At 40.6% G+C, this 26159-nt stretch overlaps 1 protein-coding gene across 1 annotated transcript in view; it reads right to left on the bottom strand.

Annotated features, from left to right (window-relative positions):
• COL23A1 (collagen type XXIII alpha 1 chain) overlaps positions 1-26159 on the bottom strand; it is a 64673-nt gene that overhangs the window by 9532 nt on the left and 28982 nt on the right. Inside the window, exons 22-36 of the mRNA XM_063120804.1 lie at positions 24835-24912; positions 21185-21208; positions 19130-19183; positions 17921-17965; positions 15844-15933; positions 14004-14093; positions 12498-12548; positions 11421-11477; positions 10142-10168; positions 7883-7909; positions 5857-5928; positions 5693-5746; positions 4527-4553; positions 3219-3272; positions 586-672 (exon numbers count right to left, since the gene is read on the bottom strand). Coding sequence (XP_062976874.1) covers positions 586-672; positions 3219-3272; positions 4527-4553; positions 5693-5746; positions 5857-5928; positions 7883-7909; positions 10142-10168; positions 11421-11477; positions 12498-12548; positions 14004-14093; positions 15844-15933; positions 17921-17965; positions 19130-19183; positions 21185-21208; positions 24835-24912 — 837 coding nt within the window. The remainder of the gene's footprint in view (positions 1-585; positions 673-3218; positions 3273-4526; positions 4554-5692; positions 5747-5856; positions 5929-7882; positions 7910-10141; positions 10169-11420; positions 11478-12497; positions 12549-14003; positions 14094-15843; positions 15934-17920; positions 17966-19129; positions 19184-21184; positions 21209-24834; positions 24913-26159) is intronic.

Genomic DNA, 26159 nt, shown 5'->3' on the forward strand with positions numbered 1-26159 from the left:
TTCCAGAGTTTTAACCCAAGAACAAACCAAGGATTGTATGATCATCTGAACTGTGTCAGTGAGTGGTCATGTTAATTTTGTGGCTTCCCTTCTATGATTGCTAGTTTACATGTGAGGTGGCTTTCTCCTCTTGACAAGTTTGCGGTCTTTTGTTCAACATCAATATCAACCAGGGCTAGATCTACACTAGTGCATTTTATCAGTACTGATGTGCACTGACAACTATTGGGGCACAGAGTGCATTCCTTATACCACTTTTCTAGCATTATTTCCCACTTTTCAGTCCGTATTATAAAATATATTGCAACAGATGTCATCATGTGTACTACGAGGTATAAATGCTCAAGTGGGATACAGCGGCACCATGATGGGATTGTATTGGTATGACATGAGGTGTAGATCTGCCCTAAGTTACACTCTGATGTCACAAAAGAAAGGTGAATAGGATGGAACTATTAGCATTCAAGTGTGATCAAAGTTCAAAATAGCCTTCCTCCAGAAATCATTTTGCACTTTTGCTGCAGTTGTCAAAGCAGATAAAGTATGTTAAAGGGGACATATATTCCCTGCAATATGAAACCATACCACTGGACAAGGTTGATCCAATCCAGGGGGGCCCGGTTCTCCTTTCTGCCCCTTTGCTCCTTTTCTGCCGGGCAGTCCTCTTTCTCCCTGTTCACACAACAAAAAAATGAAGGTCTTAAGTCCTGAAATGTTTGAAAGATCCGAGAACACTATCGCTTGTCAAGACTTAAATGTTAGCTACTACCCAGTTTCACTGTGTTAGATTATGTTTGCAATGGAGAATTTCTTTTCTATGTATTTGCATCAAAACACTGATACTGCTGAAAAACTCATGTGCAAAAATACTAGGTTGATGTAAGCAATGCATACGCAAGCCCTGTTCAGACATTCAAGAGAACACGTGAGGGCTCAAAGTGGGTTCTGAGATGGGGTTGTGCTGGCCTCACTCTCTACATTCCTGGGCATGACGAACTGGCAAAGTCTGAATGGGAGTTCTACTGAACACTAGAAGAACTCTCTGCATGACCGTGGACCCTGCCTCATCAGCATGGCAACCAGTACACTGATGGCGTTCAACACTTTTCCATCTGAATCCAAAGGAGATGTTCAAGTTCTAAATCAGTGTTTGATGTCAGTAATGGACTGGATGAGAGCAAACAAACTGAAGCTTAATCCAGAAAAGACAGAGGTGGTCCTGCTCAGTCAAGAGGCAGATAATAGAATAGGGATTCAACTTATCTTGGATGAGGTTACATTATTTTGAAGACTTAGATTTGCAATTTGTGGTGCTCCAGCATTCAGCCTTCAACTTGGATACAGCAGTGGCCAGAAGGGCTTTTGTTCAGCTAAGGCTAGTGCACCAATTGTTCTTGGAGATGTCAGACCTGGCCATGGTGATGCATGCTGTAGTTACCTCCTGTCTGGACTACTGTAATGGTCTCTACATGGGGCTGCCTTTGAAAACATTTGGAAACTCCACCTGGTCTGGAATACTGCAGCCAGAGTACTGACTGGGTCTGCTTATAAGGGGCATGCGACTTCCTTGTTTCAAAAGCTTTTAGGAAGAGGATGCCATTATGAATGCTCCTCCATGTAAAAATTGCCTTAAAAAGGGGTGGAATGTTAAGGACAAGGAAGTCAATCCTAGCTAACACCCTAACTTCTTGCAAGGCATTTTTGCTTTATGCATCAAGGAATATTTAAAAAAATGTGATCCCACACTTGCAATCTGAAATGATATAGTCCTTTTATTGTTTCAGGAATCCACCACCTCTTTCTGCTGCATGTGCAGAGAAGCTGAAGTGCCCCACTGCCGGGTGCCTAAGATGGAAGGGAGGATGCACTACTTCTCTCCGAAGCATTGAGCAATGGGGCACTTTATTTCTCAGTCAGAGGAGGAGGAAGCAAAAGTAGCAGCAGGCAGGCAGATGAGGGTAAATCTGACATCATATCAGCATTCAATTCAGACATTACTATACACAACAGATTTCCCTGCACATTTATAGGGTGGCAAGCTCTTTTTGTGTATGTTCAAGCCTCAGTCAGTAAAAAATTCAATTGCACTTCAGATTACAGGTGGGGAAGAGCCCTGTTTTTAAAAGACTTCCACATGTATAAAAAGATCCCCATATATAGAAAAATAGTGCATCAGGAAGAAGGTTATGCAGAACCTTTCTCCCTTAAGTGCTAATTTGCTTTATTCAGAGACTTGGTTTGTTTTTTAAAAAATTAGGAGAACATTCCACACTTTTACTTCCCACTTGCATGATGTGTAGAATAGCTCCAAAGACTATTGGCTGTGTGAGAGCATTAACACTCCCGTGTCTATAATGTTATGTGCAAGGTGGGCATATGCACATACAACTTTCACAATTCTTCAACTTATACCAAACCAAGTTTGTTTGCATAATTACATGTACATAGATTATGCTACATGCATAGTGGGAGATGCAAAATAATTCATGCATACCCACTACACAAATGAAGGACATGTTTGGGTAATTGTGTGAACTGGTACTCTTATGTGTGTAACTGGGCATACAATTGCAGCTTATGCTTTTAATTGGTTCTGATTTGAGCCAGATGGAAGACTTGGACTGAAACATTTTCCAACTGCAAAGCAGCCTAAGATAAAAAAAATGCAATGACAGGTTGTATCCAGTCCTGGCTAGATTCCACTGCTTCAGAATGCTGGTCGGGGATTGCTGCATTTGAATGCTCTCCTATGTAAAAATCTTCTTGCATTTAGAAAACTAGCATATCAGGAAGAAGACTAACTTAAAATCTTTCTGACAAGCTAGCTTTCCCTGAGCACAAAGGTTTTAGATGGCAGTGGGTTGGAGGAGAGGATATGCATTCAAATATGAAATTTGTCCACCTACAAAATTTGAAGTAGTAGCACATGCTATTTTTGCACAATTGAATTTCCTCCAATTAGACAAGACTAGGCTGGACTCCTTCGTTCTTACAGACTAAGGGTGAGGGACACAGTGCTTGTAAAGAAACATCAACAGATTTCCAGCTGTATTAGAAAATATAATGATCCACTATGTGATGCTATCTAACACCATTTAGATTAGGGCAACCATTATTTTAAGTTTGTGTATAGGCATTTTTTTAAAAAATGAATAGCTGAATTTAAATCAGTGAATTTAATTCAGCCTTTAAATCAGTGAATTAGAAGTGGTACTAACCTTCTCTCCTCTTTCACTTTTTTCTCCTTTTTCTCCTCTTAGGCCTGGGAAACCCTATAAAAGAAACATTGCATATGTTTAGTGCCAAATGGTTCTGGTAAGAAAGAAAAGGAAAACAAGTTGGTTTTTTTAAAACTAACTTTCATTAACTGAGATAATGAAACATTCTCAGGAAAAATCATGTGCATTTAGATAGGAGCATTGTTAAACCTTAGTATCAATCTTGAAGAAGATCTGAAATTTGTTAATGAACCACTAGGTGGCATACATCTCAGGTTCATGGAATATGAAAGTGCACAGAGCAAGGAGCTCCATTGTTACAACCTTATGATATGGACTATCTTAAAAAGCTTAAAAAGCCACTTCAAAAATAAGTGCTAATTTACGTTTCATTTTTTAATCAACTCAGTACCAATGACTGATTGTCACTGTAGCCCAGTGGATAAATAAGAGGGACTCGGTTCTGGAAGCTCTAGCCTTGAGCACTACACTACCTTTCAGTCTCAGTTTCCCATATGCAAAATAGAAGTGACCTATTTAGTAGGATTGCTGTGAGGGCTAGTATAATAAAAATGTAAAACAACAACAGCCCACCTTCATTCTGTTAAAGGGCCAAGTAAAAGTATGCACTAATATTTAATTTATTTGTATAACCTAAGTATTTTTATACCAGCCTCTAATTTCATTCTCACAGTGGTTTACAAAAATAAATAAAACAATTAAATGTAAATACAAAAAATAAAGTAAACCAAATGACACAAAATTTTAAAAGCAGCACAAAACTGTCAGGGGGATTAAAATTGCATCTAAACAGCTTGGGGATTTGCCTGGCATCGAAAGGATAGTAAGATAGGTGCCAGGTGAATCTTTCTGGTTAAACATGCTACAACTTGGGTGCCACAACCAAGAAGGCCCTCTCTCTGGTAGCCACCTGCCCTTCACCTCAGACATGGTCACCTGCAGGAGCCCTTCCACTAACGATCTTAATGTATAGGTAGATTGCTAATTGCTGAACTACAATATATACCAAATCAGAAGATTAGTCCATCTGAGTAGTACCACCATCTACTCTGACTGCAAGTGATTCCCTGGGATTGTAAGCAGAGGTCATTTTCTGGCCCTTCTACTTGAGACCCTACAACTGGAAATGTCAAGAAGTGATCATGGGACCAGAGGATATGCCCTACTACTCAGCTATGACCCTGATGGCAGTCATTTACAAAGTACAAAGCACCACTGTTGAATTAATTTCTGCATTGTTTGCTGACATACTGATGACACAATGTAGGTAGTATAACTATTACTTACATCTAATCCTGGTTCCCCTGGCTTTCCCTGGGTTTATTGAAGAAGTAGAAATAGAGAAAAGCGAAGAGGTGAGAGTGGTAATATTCATGTAAACTTGTAACATTTTGGTTAAATATACTGGATATGAATCCAAACAAATGTAAGTCATTTAAGCACACATCTAACTCTCCCCCATTGAAATAAATGAATAATAAAGTGCTTAACTGTGACCACTGTGCACTGCATTTGGACAAAATGTAACCCCTCCGTGACCCTCTAGTCATTTTACAGGCACAATAGAAACAGAAAAATGTTTGCTTGATTTGCATTTTCTGAAGATTATGTATTATAAATAAACTCTGTATAATTTCACCTGTGACCCAGGTATATATCTGACAAGCTAAAGTGGATTGCATAAACTTTTATTGTGAGCAGACAATCAGATGGTCGCTGTTGCAACAACTCTCTATAACACTGACAGGAAATGACTAAGAAACAAACTGTTTTGGAAAAGGTGTTTCAAGGGCATTTTAATTTCTATGTAAGTCATGGTCCTTAATTTTCACTGATCCTTCCCATTCCACTCTAGCTTCTCTTCCCTTCTGGAAAGTAGCTGCTAAGGATTCTGGAACTCTTTAGAACAGAATGGGATATTATGGCACAGAGGGCTGCAGCAGACAAGGGCAATCACTGGAAGTTGGGTGCTCCAACATGCAAGAGAGGAAGCACTTTCTGCTAAGGTAAAGCCACCATTGGATACAACTCCTAGGTACCATACGAGCCATTTTATATCCTTTTTAAAGGGTTGTAGAGCATGAACATATTAACCATTTCTTATAATGCCTGCTTCGTACTATCAAAACAGCCCACTGTGGAGTGTGCCAGGCAGGATTTGAACATTCAACACCTGGCTGCAGCTCAGCACGTTGTGTGACCACGGGTGCTGGGGTTGGGCAAGGGTTAAACAATCCTTGCAAAACCCATGGCCTGTTGTTGGGTGATGTGAGAGTTGTTTAACCCTCATACAGACTCCATCACCCAGGTTCGCATGGCATGATGAGCAGTGGTGGGCCCTGAATATTCAAAATGGTTGCCCGCATACTCCGCAACTTTTTGTGGCTTAAATAGGTTCCTTGGAGGAAAGGCAGGACATATATATATAAGTCTCTCTTTCATTTAGTTCTTACCTTCTCCCCTTTAGTGCCAGGTAAGCCAATAAGTCCAGGTGTACCAGCAGGACCCTAGAGAAAACACACACCAAATTATTAGAAAGGTTTGGAATACCACTCTTAAAGCATTTCCTCTGATGAAACATAGGAGCTTGCAGTTTTTCTAAGGGTCTACTACTCACATGTGGCCCAGGGACACCTTTTTCACCTCTATGACCACTTTCACCTTTTGCACCCTTTGAACCATCTGAGCCCTAAATAAAAACGAACATATTTATTTGTCTTTCAACCAATTAAATGATTTGTAATCTCCTGCTTTATATATGTGATTCATAAATTAATTTTAAATAAAATTCACTATTATAACAGTGCACCAGAACAAAAATTGCATTAAAAATAAACCCTTTAACTCACAATCCCACTAATTAAAATTGTCCCTCATTGATTAATCAACTAAAGATTTCCCTACAAAAGAGATCATGGGAACAGTCTGCACATACACCCCAAATACTGTATGATTCACTTAACTTTCGGGTATGTTGGAACTGAATCACCAAAGAATAAAAACTTTGAAGTCTTTACTGATCTCTTAAAAACACTTCAATACACTTCATTCGGAAGAAGGGCAAACTGAGTACTAGAGCAGAGTAGAATCTGTCATAGATCTCTGAGAGATTTGCAGCAGATTGGCAAGTGTTTCTGGCTCTCTTTAACAATAGTAACAATAAAATAACTTTTTCCATGTAAATTAGGGTGCTGAAATGAAGTTTGAGAGGAAAATCAGGAATAGTTCTTTTGTCTGAAAAGACTGCAATTTCATACTGAAAACAAATTCTTGTCCATATGCTCAGAGGCATCCTGTTCCTTAATTCTACTCGGTGTATATATGCCCTGAGACAGTATTCTGCACTTGAGGGGACCTTGGGGTTCTAGTACAAAACAAATTATATCCCGGAAGCCTGAGGTCTGCCCACTCCTATACTAGGACTTATTTCCTGCAGTATACCTAGGAATGCAACTCTTCTTATGGAAGAAAGAAGTGAACAAGCCTCCCTTGCCTGGTGTGTGCCCTTGCAGTTCCAGCAGAGACTGTGATTGTGGAAAAGAAACCACCCCTTCTTTCCTCATGGAGGGTGTTAGGACAAGACAAGTGGTTTCTCTCCTGTGGGCTGAGTTTTTATAGGAAGAAAAGACAAAAAGACCATTCCATGTTTTCTGCCCCAAATACAATGTGAGGGGAAAAGAGGTGTTCTTTCTCTTCCAGCTGGGCTTTGGAGGAGGCAGAAGTAGCAAGCTGCTACTGCACCTCAGTATGCAGGATACTAACCACCCCTACATTTCTCCACAGGGAACCCAGAAGAAGAAAAGAGAGATGCTTTTTCACCCTGCCCACCAGGCTTTATGTAGGAGGCAGCAGAACCAAGGGCCTCCACATATGGCTTCTGCAAAAACCCTGCGTGAAGGCAAGGACCGCTCCCTTCCTCAAATTTGCCATATGTGCCACAAGATATGGGGAAAGTGGGTTGTCAGTGGAGTCTACAAATAATACCTTGGCTATGCCAAGACAACTTGTTTCAATTTCTGGTACAAAGGATAGGAGCAAAGGTCAGGACGAGGCTTGGGGAATCGGAGAAGTAACTCCTTGGACAACTGAAGTGTATTACCAATTAGCAAGACTGCACAGTACCAGTCTTGGTACCTGATAACAGAGAAACATGGAAGAAAGGAGATAGAAAGAGAAATGCACACAGCAATCTCTGAAACAGCAGCAGATTATGTGAAGGAAGTTTGAAACTGAGTGCATGAGTTATGAACATTACAATTTCAATTCTGCATTCTTGTTTAGATTCTGAAACTTGGAAGTTCTGAATGAGAAAGGAATTTAACTATTGTTAGATTAGGGAATGACCTGGACATCTCAGCTTATACAGGATTCTTCCAATACAGGCCTCATCCATAAAACTGCTGCAAAACGTCATCTCTCAAAAGAAACAAACTGTTGTGTGGCTTCACCCTATGATTCTATAATCAGGGATGAGCAATGTATCTCTAACAGAAGCAATTATTTGTATATTAGTGTTACCTATTTTGCCCTAGTGAATGGAAAGTCAAAATCCTAATCTAAATTAACATCTGTTCGGAGTGGTCAGTAGTTTGTCCTTGTCCTGCTGCAATTCATAAATCATGACTGTAATTTTATTGACTCACCTTTTGTCCTTGAATTCCTTGAGGACCCTGCAAGGTATGAATAGTGTGTTTGAAAAACATGGTTAGAGGGAGGTTAATATTCAAACCTTCATCCCCATATCTTTGGTCCAGCAGAGTTTTCTGTGAATGGAAGGTGAGGGGAAACTATTTTTTGCTGGTTTCCCCCTTTCCTCCGAAGCCCCCCCGTGCCCTGCATATCTGATGCAGAGTTTTAAGGAGGCCCTCTGGGATAACAGAAGATGGTCAGAAGGGCTGGAGGAGGAAGTGGGGAATCTGCAAAAATCACCTCCCTCCCTCCCTCCCACTTCCTTTCATAGAAGCCTCCACTGGAGCACAGAGTGGAGAGGTACAACTGGATACAATGCTTTAATGCTTGTACTATTACATTTATTTTTCAAACATTTCCTTTCAATGCAGAAAAAAGAAGAAGCACAGACAGATATTGCTGGGCACATCTGTTGCTAATCATGCAAGTAGTTCTGCATAAAAGAGACACAGTGGCTACAAAATGGTTCTTTGGACTGGCCAGATTCAATAGTGTTGACTTTTTAGAATTCTGTCGTCTTCATATCTTAGAGGCCAACAACCTGAAAACAATAAGGCACAGAGCTAGGAGGCTGTTGTGCTCAACTTAGTTGAAGTGAATGGTCTACATTTAAAAGCCTGTATTTTTCATTATTAAAAATGTTCTTTAAAAGATATGAACCCTTTCCACCCCAACTGCATTTCTTCCCTCAGAAATCTAGATTATGTTTCAGTAAGGGAAGGATGGCAACATTCTATTCAGACAGAAGAGGGGATGTGGATTATTAGTGGAGCTACATTTGTTCATTCTTGTATCTGCTTGTTCAAGTCTAAAGTGTGTGTGTGTGTCTAAAAAACAGTTTGGGTGAGGGGAGTGGAACAACCCCCAAGCAATATACTGTTGCACTCTGTCACTTGAAATAATGGGTACAGGGTCTTTCATCTCCTCTCATTCATGTGCATCATCTGTCATAAAAAAATTACCATCTCCGCCCCACCCTTTCCCCTGCTTTAAATGGGAATAGGGTAGGTACATGAAGAACAAATATGATTGTTCCCATCATGTCTACTTTGGTCTATTGAGATCAGCACTATGAACTGGGTCTTGATGCAAACACAGCATATGTAAATGGAAACACTAGGGGAGGGTTCGTGGCAGAAAGTGGCTGGGTTCCCACAACCAACGGGAGAAACTAGGTAGTTCCATTGCTCTCCCCCCACCCCCCATGTGTGCTGCTCACACACCCGGCATTTGCTTAATTACCCAGACCGCATTGTGGGGTGCCATGTTGTCAAAACATAGCTCATGGCACGGCACCTTCTAACCCACCCAACAATCCATGGCTTATAGTAGAGGCTGTGGAATAGGTTAGAAGTCATCCCTGCCAAGCGCCAGGTTCAGGCAACATAGCAACCTGCGATGCAGTGTGGGGAATTAAGAAAATGTCAGGTGCACAAGCAGCACACGTGAAGGCAGGGAAACAATGCATACTGTGTAGTTTGCCCCGATGATCATGTGAACCCCACCAATGAGAAGGGAGTGTGACTGATATGGCAAAGGCACAGAATTGTGGAAGAGCTGGAGCAGAGGGAGGGGAAAATATCTCAGCAAGTTCCTAGTGTTACTTCCTATAAAAGGATTTGAAGTAGCGTTTTGTATAACATATAAAAACGGTCAAATAACATAACTCCCTATAAAAAAATATTTTAAAATGACTCATAATTACAAGAGAAAATGATGTCAAATCTCATTGAAACGCTAATGGAGATCTTAAGAGATGTCTGCCTTGGACTGGATCCAGATCTAGGCATGTGCAGCTGGACTGGCAGAAGTGGACCTCCCTGCCCCCTCTTTCACATAGCAGCTCATTCAATTCCCTGAAAATGCCACACTGTTGAGGGTTGGGGGCCCCTGGGTGAGCTGTGGTGAAGCAGGGAAGGGTCAAGGCACCTTCTATGAGATGAAACTTTCTGTCCACGGAACGCAGAACCTGGATCTAATCCCTTAACATTGCAATATGAAGTGAGATAAGGAAAGGTTTACATTCCCTACCACCCTCAAGAGACCAGGCTCAAGTGGGCCTCCTCTGGCAACAGTATAAATAAATAGAATGATTAAATTGTACTCACTGAGAAGTAAGATAGCACCACATATTATTATGTCTTGCCATCAACGTGCATATTTAGTAGACTAGGTTTGAAATAATAAATGGCATGTACACATTAGGGACTTACTTTATGTCCTTGTATTCCTTGAGGACCCTAAAGACAACAATGGTTAATTTTTAAAAGAAGGTTTCAAGTAACCTAATGCACAGTCCAAGAACTTTATGAATCTCATGAATTCTAACTGATTCACAAAGTTGAACTGGCATATACATGCATCAAACTTCAAATAATTCCTCTCAAAGCAGAATACATTTGTTTGTATCCCCCTAACTACGAAGGTTAGGAAAGAACAAACAAAAACAAAAAATAGCTTCTGATTGGTCAAATAATTCTAGGGTTGGGCAACTTGTGGCTCTCCAGACGTTTGGACCAACTCCCAACATTCCTAGCCAGCATAGTGAATGAGGGTGAGAGATGATGGGAGTTGTAGGCTAAGACATATGGAGGGACACAAGCTGCCCACCCCTGCTGTATTCAATCAGTTAACATGTTTCAATCTTAACATTTCTTATCTTATTTAAACCTTGTATATTATTCACTTTGTATTCAAAAATGGATCTCAAGTTTTCCTCTCCCCATATATGTGCTGACTTAATTACAGCCTGCTCTTGTAGTCAAATTAAGTTCTGCAAGCCAGTACTTTGGCATGGGTTTGCCATCAGCGATCAAATCTAATATCAATGGAAACATTTTGACTGGATCTATCCTAAATATATTCAGTAGGGTTAACCCTCCTTTCAAACAACTAGTCAGCAGAAAAGCTCTTGCTGAGCATATTGGGAATCAAGGTTACTGAACCGCTTGTAGCTTAGCAGCTCTGGACATACAGTTTTCCCAGCACAAATATCTATTATGGGCCTTTAGTACATTCTATCAAAAACATTTTTCTTCATTCAAGGAGTTGCTTTCATAGCCACACAGAAATGCATATTACGATGTTTTGGCTCATTATTCTTTAGTTTAGGGGCAGGCAGAAAGTAGATCTCCAGATGTTTTGGACTTCAACTCCCAGCATTCCTGACCCTTGGCCACCTCTGGCAGGGTCTTCTGGGAGTTGAAGTCCAAAACATCTGGAGATCTACCATCTGTCCACCCCAGCTTTAGGATGTTATTCCATGTAGCTCTAATAGTACAAGAGATGCAAACTTGATAACATTCTCATTTATTGAACTACTGACTTGGATTTATTGTACCAGCACAGTGATTTCTTTAAGTATTTTAAACTTGTGCAATGATCATGAAAGGTTAATGGTTTGAACCCAAAGATGGACAGAACCACATGGAGCATAGCTCAATAAATATCGCAGCTTGTTTGGACTATGAAAATAGTTCTCGTAACACTTACCACAGGGCCTGGGGGACCTGGTAAGCCAGGAGGTCCTGGTTCAGGTATGGTCTGCACCTATGGATTTGGTTACATAGTAAAGTGACTTGAGATAACACAGACTGTATTGTATGGTGATGAAAGAGAACAACTTCAAAATGAAAAGTACACTGTAATTATTGGTGAATAAAAATGCTCCTTAGATAAAGGAAAATATGGCATTTCATTTGATCATAAATAAGTACAGTAAAATGAATAAGTATATAATTTTCCTATAAAAGAGATAAAATAAAATGTCTAGACTCTTGGTAAAGAAGAAACACCCTGTGATAACTAGAATTCAAAAGAAATAAAATTTTTGAAATGCAAGAACATTTAACTATTTCCCGAGAAAGAGATTTTATAAAAATGCATCAGAGATTTATAAAAATGCACTTTCATGAATAAATTATCCATCAAACACTAGTTTGAAGTTGACTTCTCCACTTTCTTGGCCATTTTTGGTGCTGCCCTTTTGACCTTTTCACTTTTGTCAGGGTTGCGATTATTTTTCTACAGGGAAAGCACTTACATTCAGGAACACAAACAAAACCTGGACCCGGCCATCACATCTAACAATCCTATGACATATAGTTTGTTTTGTACACATGTACTGGAAAACCGTGATTAGTATGGGTAAACACACAGACTGTACATGCAGGAAACAGCAGACATGAATGATCACAACATGTGAAAAACCACATAGAATTTCATACATTTTATAGTGGAGAAATTCTCTTTCCTGTAGAAAAATCATATGAAGTAGCCCTTAGGTTGTGATCTTAAATGAATTTACAAGTAAGGTCATATGCATATACATTTTGGCTTGAGATGTGAATAGGTTCTTAGAAATGAAGGCTTCACAGAACTACAGTGTCACAACATGTATTAATTCTGTTGCAAAATTCAGCAAGCTGTAGCATGGGATGCCATTAATGAAAGCAAAGTCCCAATTCATAAAAAAAAGTTGACTATGTAACTCCACTCTCTGCACACTCTGACACATTTTCGTAGTAACATGACATTTGACAAGGATATAGTCAGTTATTGAGAACTTACAAGGTCTTGCTCACAGGGTTTACCAGGTTCTCCTTTTGGTCCATCAATCCCCTAAATAACAAAAAGAAAGAAAAGAGTCGGGTTTCTGAAGGACGTATTTCTACATAAAGAAAATTTCATTCTCCTTGCTTATTCTGGATGCTTTATTTAAGCTAACTACTGTAATTTTTGGTGGGAAATTTCCTTGCAAGACTGCCAGCTGCAAAGATATGGAAGGCAAATCCCACCCACCCATAACTGAGCTGTGCTGTGACAACTCCCAGCACTCTTAACGGCTGCATATGATGAACCTATTACTAGACACTTTCTTGCAGAGTCCTGTTTAAATATATTGCTATCAGCATAAGAGTCACTTCTCCACAGCCAGTTCTCATGCTGAGGCATATTTTTCTGAAAACCATGTGAGAGACAGGCCAATCATCACTCACGCCCAATTATTTCATACCGCCCAAGAGAGCTTCGGCTATTGGGCGGTATAAAAATGTAATAAATAAAATAAAATAAATAAATCACAGGAAGGATTCATACAATTAGCCTTTTGTGTTTGACTCTAGTCTTCAGATACATACCATAGCTGTGTGGAGTCTCCTTACAGGAAACTGGTTCCTAACCTGCTAGTGGTATGTGTGAATAAGGCGGAAGACCTGGCCTATGCTTGTTTTCTTATGAATTGAACCGTTTCATGCATGCAGCCATGTATGTACCCAATTACTACCTACAAGTTAAGGTAGTCACATTTCTACAAGTTATTTTATTCATTTTATTTTTACATTTAGATCCCGCCTTTTCCTTCTTGCAAGGAACACAAGGTGGCTTACATGGTCCTCATCCTTTCCATTTTATTCTCATAGAAGTCAGTGGTTGGCTCAAAGCCACCCAGTGAGCTTCAGGGCTGAGTCTATTAAAATAGTCCCCTCTTTTCACAATAATGTCACATGGTGTCCTTAAATATCTACCATCAGTGGTTCCCAAATGAGAGATGGAGCTTTCTAAGGAGTGATGAACAATTGCTATGAAAGCCCTGAGCTGCATCCTGAATTAGTCTAGATGGAGCAGAAGAATGCCAGTCCACAGTCACTATGTCCCAACATTCCTTGCAATGATTTCCAGTGCTGTGGGATAATGTGGCATCCCATTATCTTTTGTGGGAATTTTTGTTTTGCTTTCATAGAACTCTTCCCTATGCACCTTAATTATATTAAGGGACCACATCAATTTTGTCCCTCCCTTTTGATTTCTCCCATATCCATGTCCCTTTTCCTAGTCTTAGTTACCTTAAAGCAGGGGTAGGCAAGCCGGTGTCCTCCACATCTGGACGGCCCCTTAGCTGCTTACCCCTGCTGTAAGGGAAGCTCCTGCTGTCATAGAATGGCTCCCTCAGCCACAGTTCAAAAGTTTCCAATGTGTTAAGCTGTGGAAATCAATGTTTTGTAGCATGGAGTAATGAGTAGCGGCCCTGACATAAACAACTTTCTACTCCCAAAACCATCTTGAAGACAGACCTACCGGTGGACCAGACAAGCCCATTTCTCCGATCTCGCCTTTCGGACCCATTATTCCAGGGCTTCCTTGGTCTCCTTTCAATCCTTTAGGACCCTACAATTTAACAAACAAAAAAGGAGACACACTTTTAATTACCAGCATTCTTTTATGTCATCATCAGATCCAGAAGCATGAGCACACACATATCCATTTCTGCCACTCCAACTGAGGAACTACTCTTCACGTCTTCCAAACTCCTCTTTGAAATTGAGGTAGACTGTTAAGAGAAATTAGCCTAAGACCTAATGGAAAGGGGGAACAAGGCAATATTGTACACACAGACAGGCAGAAGTTTCCCTTGAAAAGGTTTCTATAAACTGAAGTTAATGATTAGCTAATGTCACCTACTGGAAAACATTACCAGCCCACAAAATATACTGGTTGAGGTACTGGAAAGCTCTTCCATAAAAATAATCTCTATTCATTATAGACATGGGCAAGAGTTTCAGTAATAGGTACATTGAGATGTAGCTGCTCAACTCGCAACTGAACCTATCAACCCGGCCCCACACCCAACGCAATCAGCCATCTTCCTTGTGGTGAGGATGCCATTTTAGGACACTTACTAGGACCAAATGTGGTGTAAATTTAAAGCACTGAAGATGCAGATTTGCAACAATAAAAGTATTATTATTATTATTATTATTATTATTATTATTATTATTAATTGCATTTGTATACCGCCCCATAGCAGAAGCTCTCTGGGCAGTTCACATAAGATAAAAACACTTAAAAACAATATACAAAAATTAAAACCCACAAAAACATGAAATATACACAAGCATTTAAAACCACTATAACAACTTTAAAAATGATGAGCCAAAAAACAGACCCAGGCTCATTACATATTGCTAAATGTCTGGGAGAAAAGTCTTGGCCTGGCGTCAAAAAAATGACAATGTCGGCACCAGGCGGGCCTCATCAGGGAGATTGTTCCACAGTTGGGGGGACCACCACAGAGAATGCCCTCTCTCTTGTTGCCATCCTCCGAGCTTCCCTAGGAGTAGGCACCCGGAGGAGGACCTTAGATGATGAACCTAGTGTTCAGGTAGGTTCAAGTCGGGAAAGGCGTTCCATCAGGTATTGTCGTCCCAAGCCGTGTAAGGCTTTATATGTTAAAACCAGCACCTTGAATCGGGCTCGGAAACATACAGGCAGCCAATGCAATTGGTCAAGAGTGGGTCTTATATGCTCAAAACTTCTGCCGCTTTGCCAACAGAAGTCACAAGTTCTTGAAACAAAGAGAAACAACCCCCTAACTTTTAAGGTGATGTTTGTCCAGTGGTGAGCTGAATAATTGATGTGCAAAAATTTGGCGTGCCCCAAAGAGAGCCAGAAGAAAAGACACTGGCTGGATACAAATCTCTGCTTGTGTGCAGACGCGCAGAACAGCAGCAGCTGATGCCACTGTGACTGGGCAAGGAGAACAAAGGAAGGGGGGCCATTCCAAGTTTCAGCCAATCAGCTTCTCATCAGGAGCCATTGCTCTCTTTCAATTGCATGACTCTCTCAGACAGCTTCAATGAGGAGGCTGCATTTAGGAGGCTAGAAAACGCTCTGCCACTTTGTTTGCCAAGCAACTTTAGGAATACGTTCAGGAATCTCCCTGCTCCTCAGGTTATCAGAAGGTGCTGGGGCAGGATCTGGCCATTTAAACAGGGGCTACAGCAGATACAGTAGACACCATCTTTCCCTAACACCCACCCACCCTCCATGCCTTTTTGGGTGGGGTGGAGTATACTTCACCTATAGCATGTATCTGTTGAAAACAGTATTTAATGAATGATACAAAAAACAGACGTACTGGTGGACCAGTCTTGCCAACTTCTCCAACTTCTCCTTTCTGACCTACTAGCCCAGAGCTTCCTTGATCTCCTTTTGATCCTTTAGGGCCCTGCAATTGAAGAATAAGAGTTTCTTAAGATGAAACTTTTCATTTTTTTCAGTGCTGCTCTCTGACAATGTATTACATTTTGTTTGTATAAGAAAGAAGAGCTGCATACAATTGAATGCCAATTATGAAGTGAAATAGAATTTCACAGACCAGGTGAATGGAGCAATGTAACTTTTCAGGGCACAGGAATGTTTACTAAACATTCTGACATGCAAACATCCATCCTGCACACAACAATATTCAATATTTATTTTAAATTTGACAACAATAATTTGACGAAGCATGTTTGGAAGGATGTTTAATAAAGACTCAGATCATGTCATACTATCAGTGCATTCTCTCTTTGCTCTGCTGGATGATGGGGGAAAAGTAAATTGTAATGCATCAACTGCTGTGGGAAAAGTTGGTCTCCACTTCTCTGCAATGTTCCAGACAAGAATTTGTTGCTAAGGTCCGGAAAGAGCTTATAAGCACATTCAACTGAATCTTACAAAGTGTTTGCAGACCTTCATGCTCATTGCACAAAGATCAGCAGAGAAGCCAAATGTGTGGGGATGTTGGAGGCGGGGCTTGTGTGCACACCTTTGCCCCCACACACCTTCAACCCTTGTGTGTGCAGGCTGAATGCCTGCATAGGACTCCTGTTTTATTCCTATAAGCCTATCCAAGCCCCTTTCTGCAATTGCTCCAAAACTCCTCCCCTCGATGAGAGTTTCCATTAGCGGAGAGGATAGAGGATCTAGAGTTTGCAATTGTTTTTTGTGTAGTGCTTGGTGGTATTTCCTCATGGTCATCTAATGAGAGCCAGACAGCCAGGTTTTGTGGTCACCTTCCTTTTGAGCAGATCCCGTGTCTTCTGCACTGCTTTTTAACTCAGCAAGTTTAAAAAGCAAGGCCATGAACTCAAAACCTGCTATGAACTCAACACATGTTTCTTTTGGACATCGATGAATACTTTTCATACTAGACTATTTTGACCATGTTCAGACGACATGCTAAGCCACGGTGGCTAAGCATTTTGAGCTAAATATTATGGCTTAGCGTGTTGTGTGAACTGTGGCTTAGCGTGTTGCCCGAACAGGCCCTTTGTCTTATACTCAGATTTCTAATTCTATCCCCCTAAGTGATGGACGGAGCAATCCTATGCCCCCTAGATGGCATAGGGGTGGGGGCATAGGATTTTTCAGATTCCTGGATCTGAGGTCAGACTCCGCACTCTGATCTCAAACCCAGGAGTCCAAGCTCTCCTCCCTCCTCCCCATCACAGTCAACATGCAGAGAAGTGCAAAAGCAACCTTGGAGAGCAGGGAAAGTGTGTGAGTGGAGGAGACTGGGAAGGACAGTTTATGAAGAATTCTCTAGCCTCTTTCCCTTATGCTCTGATGTGTCCCAGCTGGTTGGGCAAAATAGCACATCTAGCAAAAATGAAGAAGGGGGCACATGGAAGCAAATATTGCCTCTGTGCTCCTCTTGCTCTGCACAGGATGCTTGTCAGCCTCCAAGTTTGGAGTCTGACAGGCATCCTGACAGGACTGTACTCTTAATTTCTTTTATCTTGCTTGTCTAATTTAATTCTCTATGAATCAGTTCTGATTGCTTGAGCAGTCTGTTTTGTGAACCTCACAAAATGAGATTCCGATTCAGACCATTCAAATCAGCAACATTTAAAAACGTTGTGCTTTGTCCATTTCTATGAGCGATGTATGTATACAAAATGCCATATAGGTTAGGCAAGGGAGCAGATCGAAAAACTGCACAGGGAAACATACAACCGTACTCATTGGTCCATATTCGTTTTTGAAGATTGTATGCATTCCAGCCACTTTAATAATTGCTAAGCTCACCTACAGTGCAAGCTTATGCATATTTACTCAGACATAAGTCCCACTCAGTTCAATGGAGCTTACTCATAGTACCTGCCTATTAAAAACTTTCAACCATACCATTTATTATACATATGAATATCAACCCCCACACACACACACACCTTCTCTCCATCAACTCCAGGTGGACCAGGCAATCCAAGCTCTCCCTAAAGTAGAAAAAGATGAATAAATGAGAACAATGATTAAATTCCAAATCCAGCCAAGTAAAATAAAATTCCACAAAAGTACTATATATTGCGAATTGCAGTGATCATCAATATTTTATGATGCATAAAAAGGCTTGGCTATTCCAAGTGAGGTGACAGATTTATTTAGGCTGCAATCCTAAGTACAGCAAGTCCCAATGAATTCAGTGGGACTTATTTCAGTGTAGATATGTACAGGGTTGTATTGTTAGTTAGAAGTAGATTGTACCACGGGAGGGATATACACTATGCTTACCTAACTAGTACAAGCAGATCATCTTATTAAAATGTTCAAAACATTTATAATTGAAACTAAATGTACATGAAGTTCTACCTCTGAATTCTGAACAAGGGTGAACTGCGAAGATGCAAAGGAATAATAATAAAAAAGGATTCTCTCTCTCTCTCTCTCTCTCTCTCTCTCTCTCTCTCTCTCTCTCTGTGTGTGTGTGTGTGTGTGTGTGAGAGAGAGAGAGAGAGAGAGAGAGAGAGAGCATGCACAAGAGACAGAATTTGCTAGGTGTGAATATCTGGCTTTTGCTGTCTTCTGATAGGATATACCTAGATTTAAACCACAGTTACAAGGGACTTCTAGCAGCAAACTGCTGTTGGCAAAATAAAAGTAAATTGATAAAAAAAAAGAAGATTCATGAAGGACAAGGCTATCAATGGCTAAAAGTCATGATGGTTATTACCTCCAGTGTTGGGGGGCAGTAGGCCAATGTGTATCTGTTGCTGGGGAACAGAAGTGGGAGGGCACATTCATGTCCTACTTGTGGGCTTCCCACAGGCAGCTGGTTGCCACTGTGTGAACATAATGCTGGACTAGGTAGGAGCTTGGTCTGATCCAGCAGGGCTCTTCTGATGTTCTTATATAACCCAGTCCATACCACTGAATAATTTATAGTGAGAAAAAAATATGTATAAATAGTCCCAGTATTCCAGAATCAAATGACTTGGGCACATATTTTCTGCTTCTTGGTAACTTTTGAAACCTTAAACCTGTAACCCCTCTCTAGCCTTTGATTCCCAAAATGGAGACATGTAATTAACCAAAACTTCACACATGAACCAATAGCAGTAGTGCTAGTTCGGCACTGTATACAGTATAGAACAAAATCCAACCTTCGGTCCTGGAGCTCCTTGAGGGCCCGGTGGCCCTTGAGGTCCTGGTGGACCCTTGAAAAAAGGACAGTAAGTTGTTTGTTAATTTCTGTCTATAATATAAACATTTTGAACTAATAACATATTTAATATTTCTGGTGATCAAACAGTACAGTCACTTTTTTTAAAGAAAGATATCTTACATGGTCTATGATGGAGGACATCTAATTTCCAACAGTACAGAGCAGGGATGAGCAGAAGGTAGATCTCTAGATGTTTTGACTTCAAGTCCCAGATGCCCCTGCCAGCATGGCCAATAATCAAGAATGCTGAGAGTTGAAGTCCCAAACATCTGGAGATCTACTTTCTATTCTTCAACGACATAGAACATCCCCACAATGCAGGAAAGCTCATAAGCAACTACTGTATTGTTAATTGTTAATTTTTCTTCACAAATATACACAGATGACAAAAGCTTCTTGTCTAACAGAAACATTAAAAACAACCACCACCTTATTATTGCAGGGAAGCTTTGCTCTCTCTCTTTCTTGAGCTTTTCCATTATCCAACAGTGAGCCCGTACCACTATCCTGGTGTGATTCTATTTTTTTTTTTTATTATTATTATTATTATTATTATTATTATTATTATTATTATTATTATTATTATATTATTTATTGTTCACAGTACAACGAGCTTATACTCAACAAATACAGTAACAATCAACTATTCAAACAAGAAATATAAAAAGAAACTGTGCAATTTTCCAAATATTGGTGAACCAGCCCTTCATCGTGCAGCTGGCACCTCTTTTCCAATCTTGTACAATTTTAGGTATGCTGCAAGCAACAAAAATAGGACTGCCTCACAGTGTGGCAAGTCGCCTCTTACATTACCTGTAAGAGATGGCAGTGCTAAGAGGGGTTCTGGCACAAGGATACAACCAACAATATGTGAAATCACCCAAAATGCTCCAGACTAGATTCCCTTATTTGTGGAGGAACATCAGCATTGGCATCAACGTCAGCCCACCAAGTAGTGAGGAGACTTTTTACTACACAACCACTGCTGATGTACGTTAAAATATTTGGCAGAATGTGAAGTAAAATGGTAATCTGCATGAACTCAACAACAGGCAATTAAGGCATAACATTTTTAAGAGAAAAGATTTTGTCTCTTTGAAAGAGACACACACACAATTCCATAATTTTAATTGACGACATGATTTGCCAGTGTCATTTTACTGGCAAGTTAAATTTCAATGATATGCCATGTGTGGAACAACTGAATGGAATGGAAAGCAGTGTGTGGAAGCACTAGCAACTAAGAAACTGCAAATGTTTAACAAAACTCTGTATCCCCATTATCATTTTTTTCTAACTTTGCTTTCAAGAGAAAAGGCTGGACTCAAAGGTTCTCTTCTTCTGTTAGAGGAGGACTCCTTCATTGGAAGAAGAGAACCTCTGAATCTAAATCAAATAATTTTAAACCTTTTGATAGGTATTTTGAGCCTTCCCTCTCCCCCTTTGAGAATCTGTTCTTTCAGATGGTTGTAAGACTCTGTTTACATGTGTTCCTATGGAATTTGAATACATGTAAACAGCCCTTTTGCCCGGCCCATCACCGAAATGCAGCCCCCAAGAGCTTCTTCAATACTGGATTTAGCTCTCAGGCTGAAAGAGTTTTGACATCACTCCACTATTCTAATATAACAATGATTGGCATGGTCAAACTGGATGTAATTAACTTAAATTCCATTGATTTCAGTGGGAGAGTTAAGCATCTTCTCAAAGCAATGCCCAGTAAGTTTTCAAAAAAGCTGAATGACTATAGCATCAACTGAAAAAACTATAAAATAAAGCAACTAACACATTCATAGCTTGATCATCAGAATGCTTGACATACACCAGTCATGCTGCAAATGATATCAACTCAGGGATTATCAGTCATTATTTCATTAATAGAAACCGAATATTTGGCGGAATCTTCTAATGATCATGATCCAGACATCTAAGCCACAAAAGCCACATGCTGGGCCATTCCAATCCATGCAAGCATCTGGCACACAGCAATTACCGTCAATTTGAGTTTTCCTGCAGCCTGTTATAAAACAATTAGGAATGTTTTCAAAAGTATTTGGAATTAAATATTGATGCTGCTCAAATACTTTGATATTAGCTGAAATGGTAGTTTCAAACAGTCTGTTCCCAATGGCAAAGATTATCACCTACTAGGGAAACTTTCAGCAGCTTGCCACCCCCAAACTTTGGCTCATCTTCCCACAAGCTGGCTAAACTTAATTGCATCAGCTTGCAGATCCCAGCCCCCATAAATAGCAATTCGCGCAAATTTCGGATGTAATTTGCACAAACCATGGCTGTGATTTACTCAAATTGCTATTTACAGGAAGAAAACCCCAACCAAACAAGGAATGTTCCTGGATTTTAGGGAAAAGTTCATGGCTTAAGCGTGGAGTACCAGGGAAATCCAGCGAGTCCAAAAAGAGCTGGATTTCCCTGCAACAGTCATCCTTATCACCTACACAATTTTGTTTGCAGAAAATGTTACCGTATAGCTTTCCCCCATTGTTCTGAAAGAGATCACTGAAACTCCAAACCAGTACATCTACTAGTTTCTTCACTGTCTTTATTTACTGATAAAAGTTACAACCTACTAGGTAACAAATAGCTCTTAATCTTACTTGTGTGTCACTTGAGGGGCCATTGGAAATATAGGCAACCATCACTGAAACCTGATTCACCTTTCATAAGTCCCTTGCTCTCACCAGATGTGCCTAAATTTGCCTGTTGCTGTACATTGTAGTTGCTAAAGATAGGAGTTCTTTAGACTGGGAATCACAATGAACAGTGATGACGTTCTTGCTCAGCTGCTCCCAGCCCCCCGACCCCATTCAGAAACAAGATGGAGACCAAGACATAGAGAAGACAAAGCAACAGAAATCAAACACGAATAATAGTACCAACCTGGTACGAACAATACACAGGAGTCCATATTTAAACTTCGCTTCCTCACAGAGCAGCCAGACATCTTTTCTTATAATATTGTACATCTGACATCACATTTCTCTTGCAAGATTCTTTCCCCTTGTTTTTGACAAGAGAATTGGCTGCGGAGCTGTAGCAAAAGGCTCTTGCTACATGGGAAGTTCTGTCATACAGGCATGCAACACATGGCCTCTTTCCATGTGCCCTGGGTAACCCCACTCATTTCCCCCAGGGAAAAGAACACTACTCCCGCACTAGGGACAGCAATATTCGTCAGGACCATGGCCTAAAGCCTCAAATTGACTTGATGTATATGATCCGTATGTAGTAAGCATCAATCTTGCTCTCATGTCCTGCTTATGGGCTTTTGCTAGGGCCCACTTCCAGTGCTGCAGTGGGCCCTATAGTTTATAGACAGAATCTGATCAGAAATGGTCCGGAAGGGTTTGGAGCCCAGTTCAGGAGTGAGATGCCTGGGGCCTAAGAAATTTGCTGTGCCTAGTTATTCTTGTAATAGCAAGAGGAAGGTGGTTAGGGCCTAACCAGCCTGTAAAATGTCAGAACAGATGTGAGCTTATCTCTCTCATTTTTTTTCAGAGGAAAGCAGAGGGGAGTGAGTCTCTTCCAGCCAGATGATAGTGCTCAACCATGAATGTCACAGCTAACAACTTCTCCATGAGAAACCACTGAAGGTTTTCAGACGTGTCACACAGGTTGATGTTGTAAGGAAGGGGTTAAGTGTACAAAGAATTGCTGTTTTTAAGAATCTTTATTCATTGTCTATTGTCTGTTATAGAATTACAGAAGTACCACTTATCTCTCCACCTGGCCGTGGGCGTGAGGCCATCTCCTGGCTCTGTCAAGGCGAGAGAAGTGGCCTTGGGGCAATTTGCATCTGTGAAGGGAAAAAATGGCCCATCCAGAGGGAGGGGGGAGTAGAATAGCTGAGTGGCCATAAAAAGTCTACCAAACGTGGGGCCTGGCGCCTGAGCTGACGGACACCTGGCTGGGGAAGTATATTCTGTAACAATGTATTAATATTGCTGGTATTGGGGTTCAGGGTGTTATTGCTGTATCAATTTTAGTAGCTAATCTGATGTGATGCTTGCCTCTTACCCTTCCAATTTCAATAAAGGATTGGGCCTAACCCTTTCAATTTGAGAGCTGTGTGCTTTATTCCAAGATCTGTGCAAAATCCAGTGGACAGCCGGTTTGGCTGAGTGTGGTTTCCTTTACAGATGTGTCAAGACGTGTCACACAGGTTGATGTGTCAAGCCAAGAAGGCAAAATAGAAATGCCCTGTTTGACATAGGTTTTATTTATGGGTTAGATCACCTGTCAATTAACTCATCAGAGGAAGTGTGTTACTGCAGCCACACCTTTGCTTTTAAGTAAATGCCAGGCTGGGAGCTAGTATCATTCTCATCTTTGTTGCTCCAAATCCTCTCTGTTTGGGACTTCGTACCATCTGAGCCACTCAAAAAACTCTTCACGTGGACTCTCCATCCAATTTGGACCCTTGTTCCTTTGAACTTTGAATTGATAAGAACCTGCCATGGAAGGTATTGTTATGGATTATGTATCTTCAACATTGATAGGCCCAGAATGCCTGCTGGCTTGGACTGATCCCGACTCTTGGACTTCTCTATGCCTGGACCCATGTAGCACAGAGATATCAAAGTGGGACCTATGGTTGTTGAAAGCTCTGCATGGGTGGGCTTATTCTGGATTTACTCTTGAACCTACATCTTGACTCTGGGGTTTGATAGGCTTTGACCCATGTAGCGCAAGGGTTCCAGTGAAGATTTCAAGGTTGGACTAAATCTCTGTGTGTAGATTTTTAAAGGTCTTTTTCTACAATCATTGTCTTTGATTGCTTGGGAGGTTTTATGCCAGGAATAATATATCATAGAATAGTAGAGTTGGAAGGGGCCTATAAGGCCATCGAGTCCAACCCCCTGCTCATTGCAGGAATCCACTTTAAAGCATCCCTGACAGATGGCTGTCCAGCTGCCTCTTGAATGCGTCTAGTGTGGGAGAGCCCATGACCTCCTTAGGGAATTGGTTCCACTGCCGTACTGCTCTAACAGTCAGGAGGTTTTTCCTGATGTCCAGCCGGAATCTCAGCCCCTTGCCCTGAATTTTGAACTGTAGAAATTGCATGGGGAACCCCAAGTTGTATGGATCTCTGACATAGTTATAGTTACCCTATTTCTTCGATTCCAAGACACACTTTTTTCCCCATATAAACATCTCTAAAAATGGGGTGCATCTTAGAATTGCGGGTGTGTCTTAGGTGTTTTTTTCCTGTTGATGGTACTGAAATTAGTGTGCGTCTTACAATCGATGGCGTCTTACAATCGAAGAAATACGGTATTAGCTTTTGACTGTTCTTTGAATTACATATGGGACCAAAAGCTAATTGCCATGAGCCACATTATCTCTGAAGAGTGTAACCACTCAGGCTTTACCATGAGATTTGCTACAATAAAAAGTCTCACAGATGTGGGGTGTCCTGTGTCAGAATGCCAGAGTCTGTGCCTGAAAGATCAGGCACATGACAGCTTCCCATAGGCATCTGGTTGGCCACTGTTAGAAACACAATCTTGGACTAGATAGACCTTTGCTCTGATCCAGTATGGCTCTTCTTCTGTTCTTATAACCAAGTTGAGCAATTCATTTTGGCAGGAAAATGGTACAACCATATATCATGAAGGTTACCTTGAGAGCTTCTAAGATTCTACCATCATAGTCAATTACTACTGTATCACCCTGTTCTCCTTTCAGGCCTGGAGGACCCTGAAGAGAAAAAAGAAAAATTGTGAATATTATTGTAAAAAGCATAATATTCTACTATTATCATACTGTTAATAAACCACAGTACATTTGAATATAGTGCTCAAATACTTCCATGCCTTGATGACTACATTCTACAGAATTACTGTCCACTGGAAGAAAGCATGATATTGGTACAGTCCCAATAAGGCCTAGTGGGAGGGGGAGACCTTGTTCTCTGGCCTATCATTAGTTAAGATCAGATCTGTGAGTACTTTTCAGTGGTGGTGATACAGCTGTGGAACGTCTTCCCCAAGGAAATCCTCCAAGCCCCGCCTCTCACTGTCTTCAGATGTGCTGTGAAAATGTTTTTGTTTCATAAAGTTATTATATTTAATTACAATTCTATACCTGTCCACCATTTTATCTGGTTGAGCTTTTATATTGTATTTTATATTATGGTTTTATTCTGTTGTTTTATACTTTGAATGTTTTTAACTTTTGTGAACTGCCCAGAGAGCTCTGGCTATTGGGCGGTATAGAAATGTAATAAATAAATAAATAAATAAATAAATAACTCTCATTAAATTCAATGGGGCTTACTCGCAAGGAAAGCTGCTACAGCCACTTTTATCTGTACGCCACCCTGAGATCCTAATGATATAGGGTGGGATACAAATGTTTTAAATAAATAAATGCTTACTCAAAAGTATATCTTATTGATTTGGGACTTGTACCCAGGTATGTTTGTGGAGCAGAGGTGCAAAACCTCAGGCCCAGGGGCCAAATTCGGCCCTCCAAAGTTCCCCAGATTGACCCACACACATTTCCCCAACCACTTATTATTGGGTGTTTCCCCTGCTTTTGTGCAGTTGTTTCCCATTCTAAAAGGATGAAAAGTCTTTCCTAAAGCTTAGTTACTGGCAGTAAGAGCTTGAAGCTAAAATATGCTGTTAGTTTGGACCTGCCTCTTTTGCCTTTGGCTGCACCCCTTTTGTCTTCAGCCCCATCTACCACTGGAATGTGGTCCCCAGAGAGCTTCTCTGAAATGGAATCTAGCCATCAGGGCTCAAAGGCTCTGCACCCTTGATACAGGTCACTGCAAGCTGTCTTATTGTCTTTACACTGACTCTTATTCTGTTTTAAATCTTTTCATGTTGATGAACTTTATGATGCTCCATTTTCATTGTTTTTATGATACTCCTTTTTCATTTTTTTATGATGTTCCTTTTTCATTGTTTATATTTTTGTTTTCATTGCTTATGTTATAA

This window comes from Elgaria multicarinata, chromosome 3 (genome assembly GCF_023053635.1).
Source record: "Elgaria multicarinata webbii isolate HBS135686 ecotype San Diego chromosome 3, rElgMul1.1.pri, whole genome shotgun sequence".
In the NCBI taxonomy this organism is placed as follows: Eukaryota; Metazoa; Chordata; class Lepidosauria; order Squamata; family Anguidae; genus Elgaria; species Elgaria multicarinata.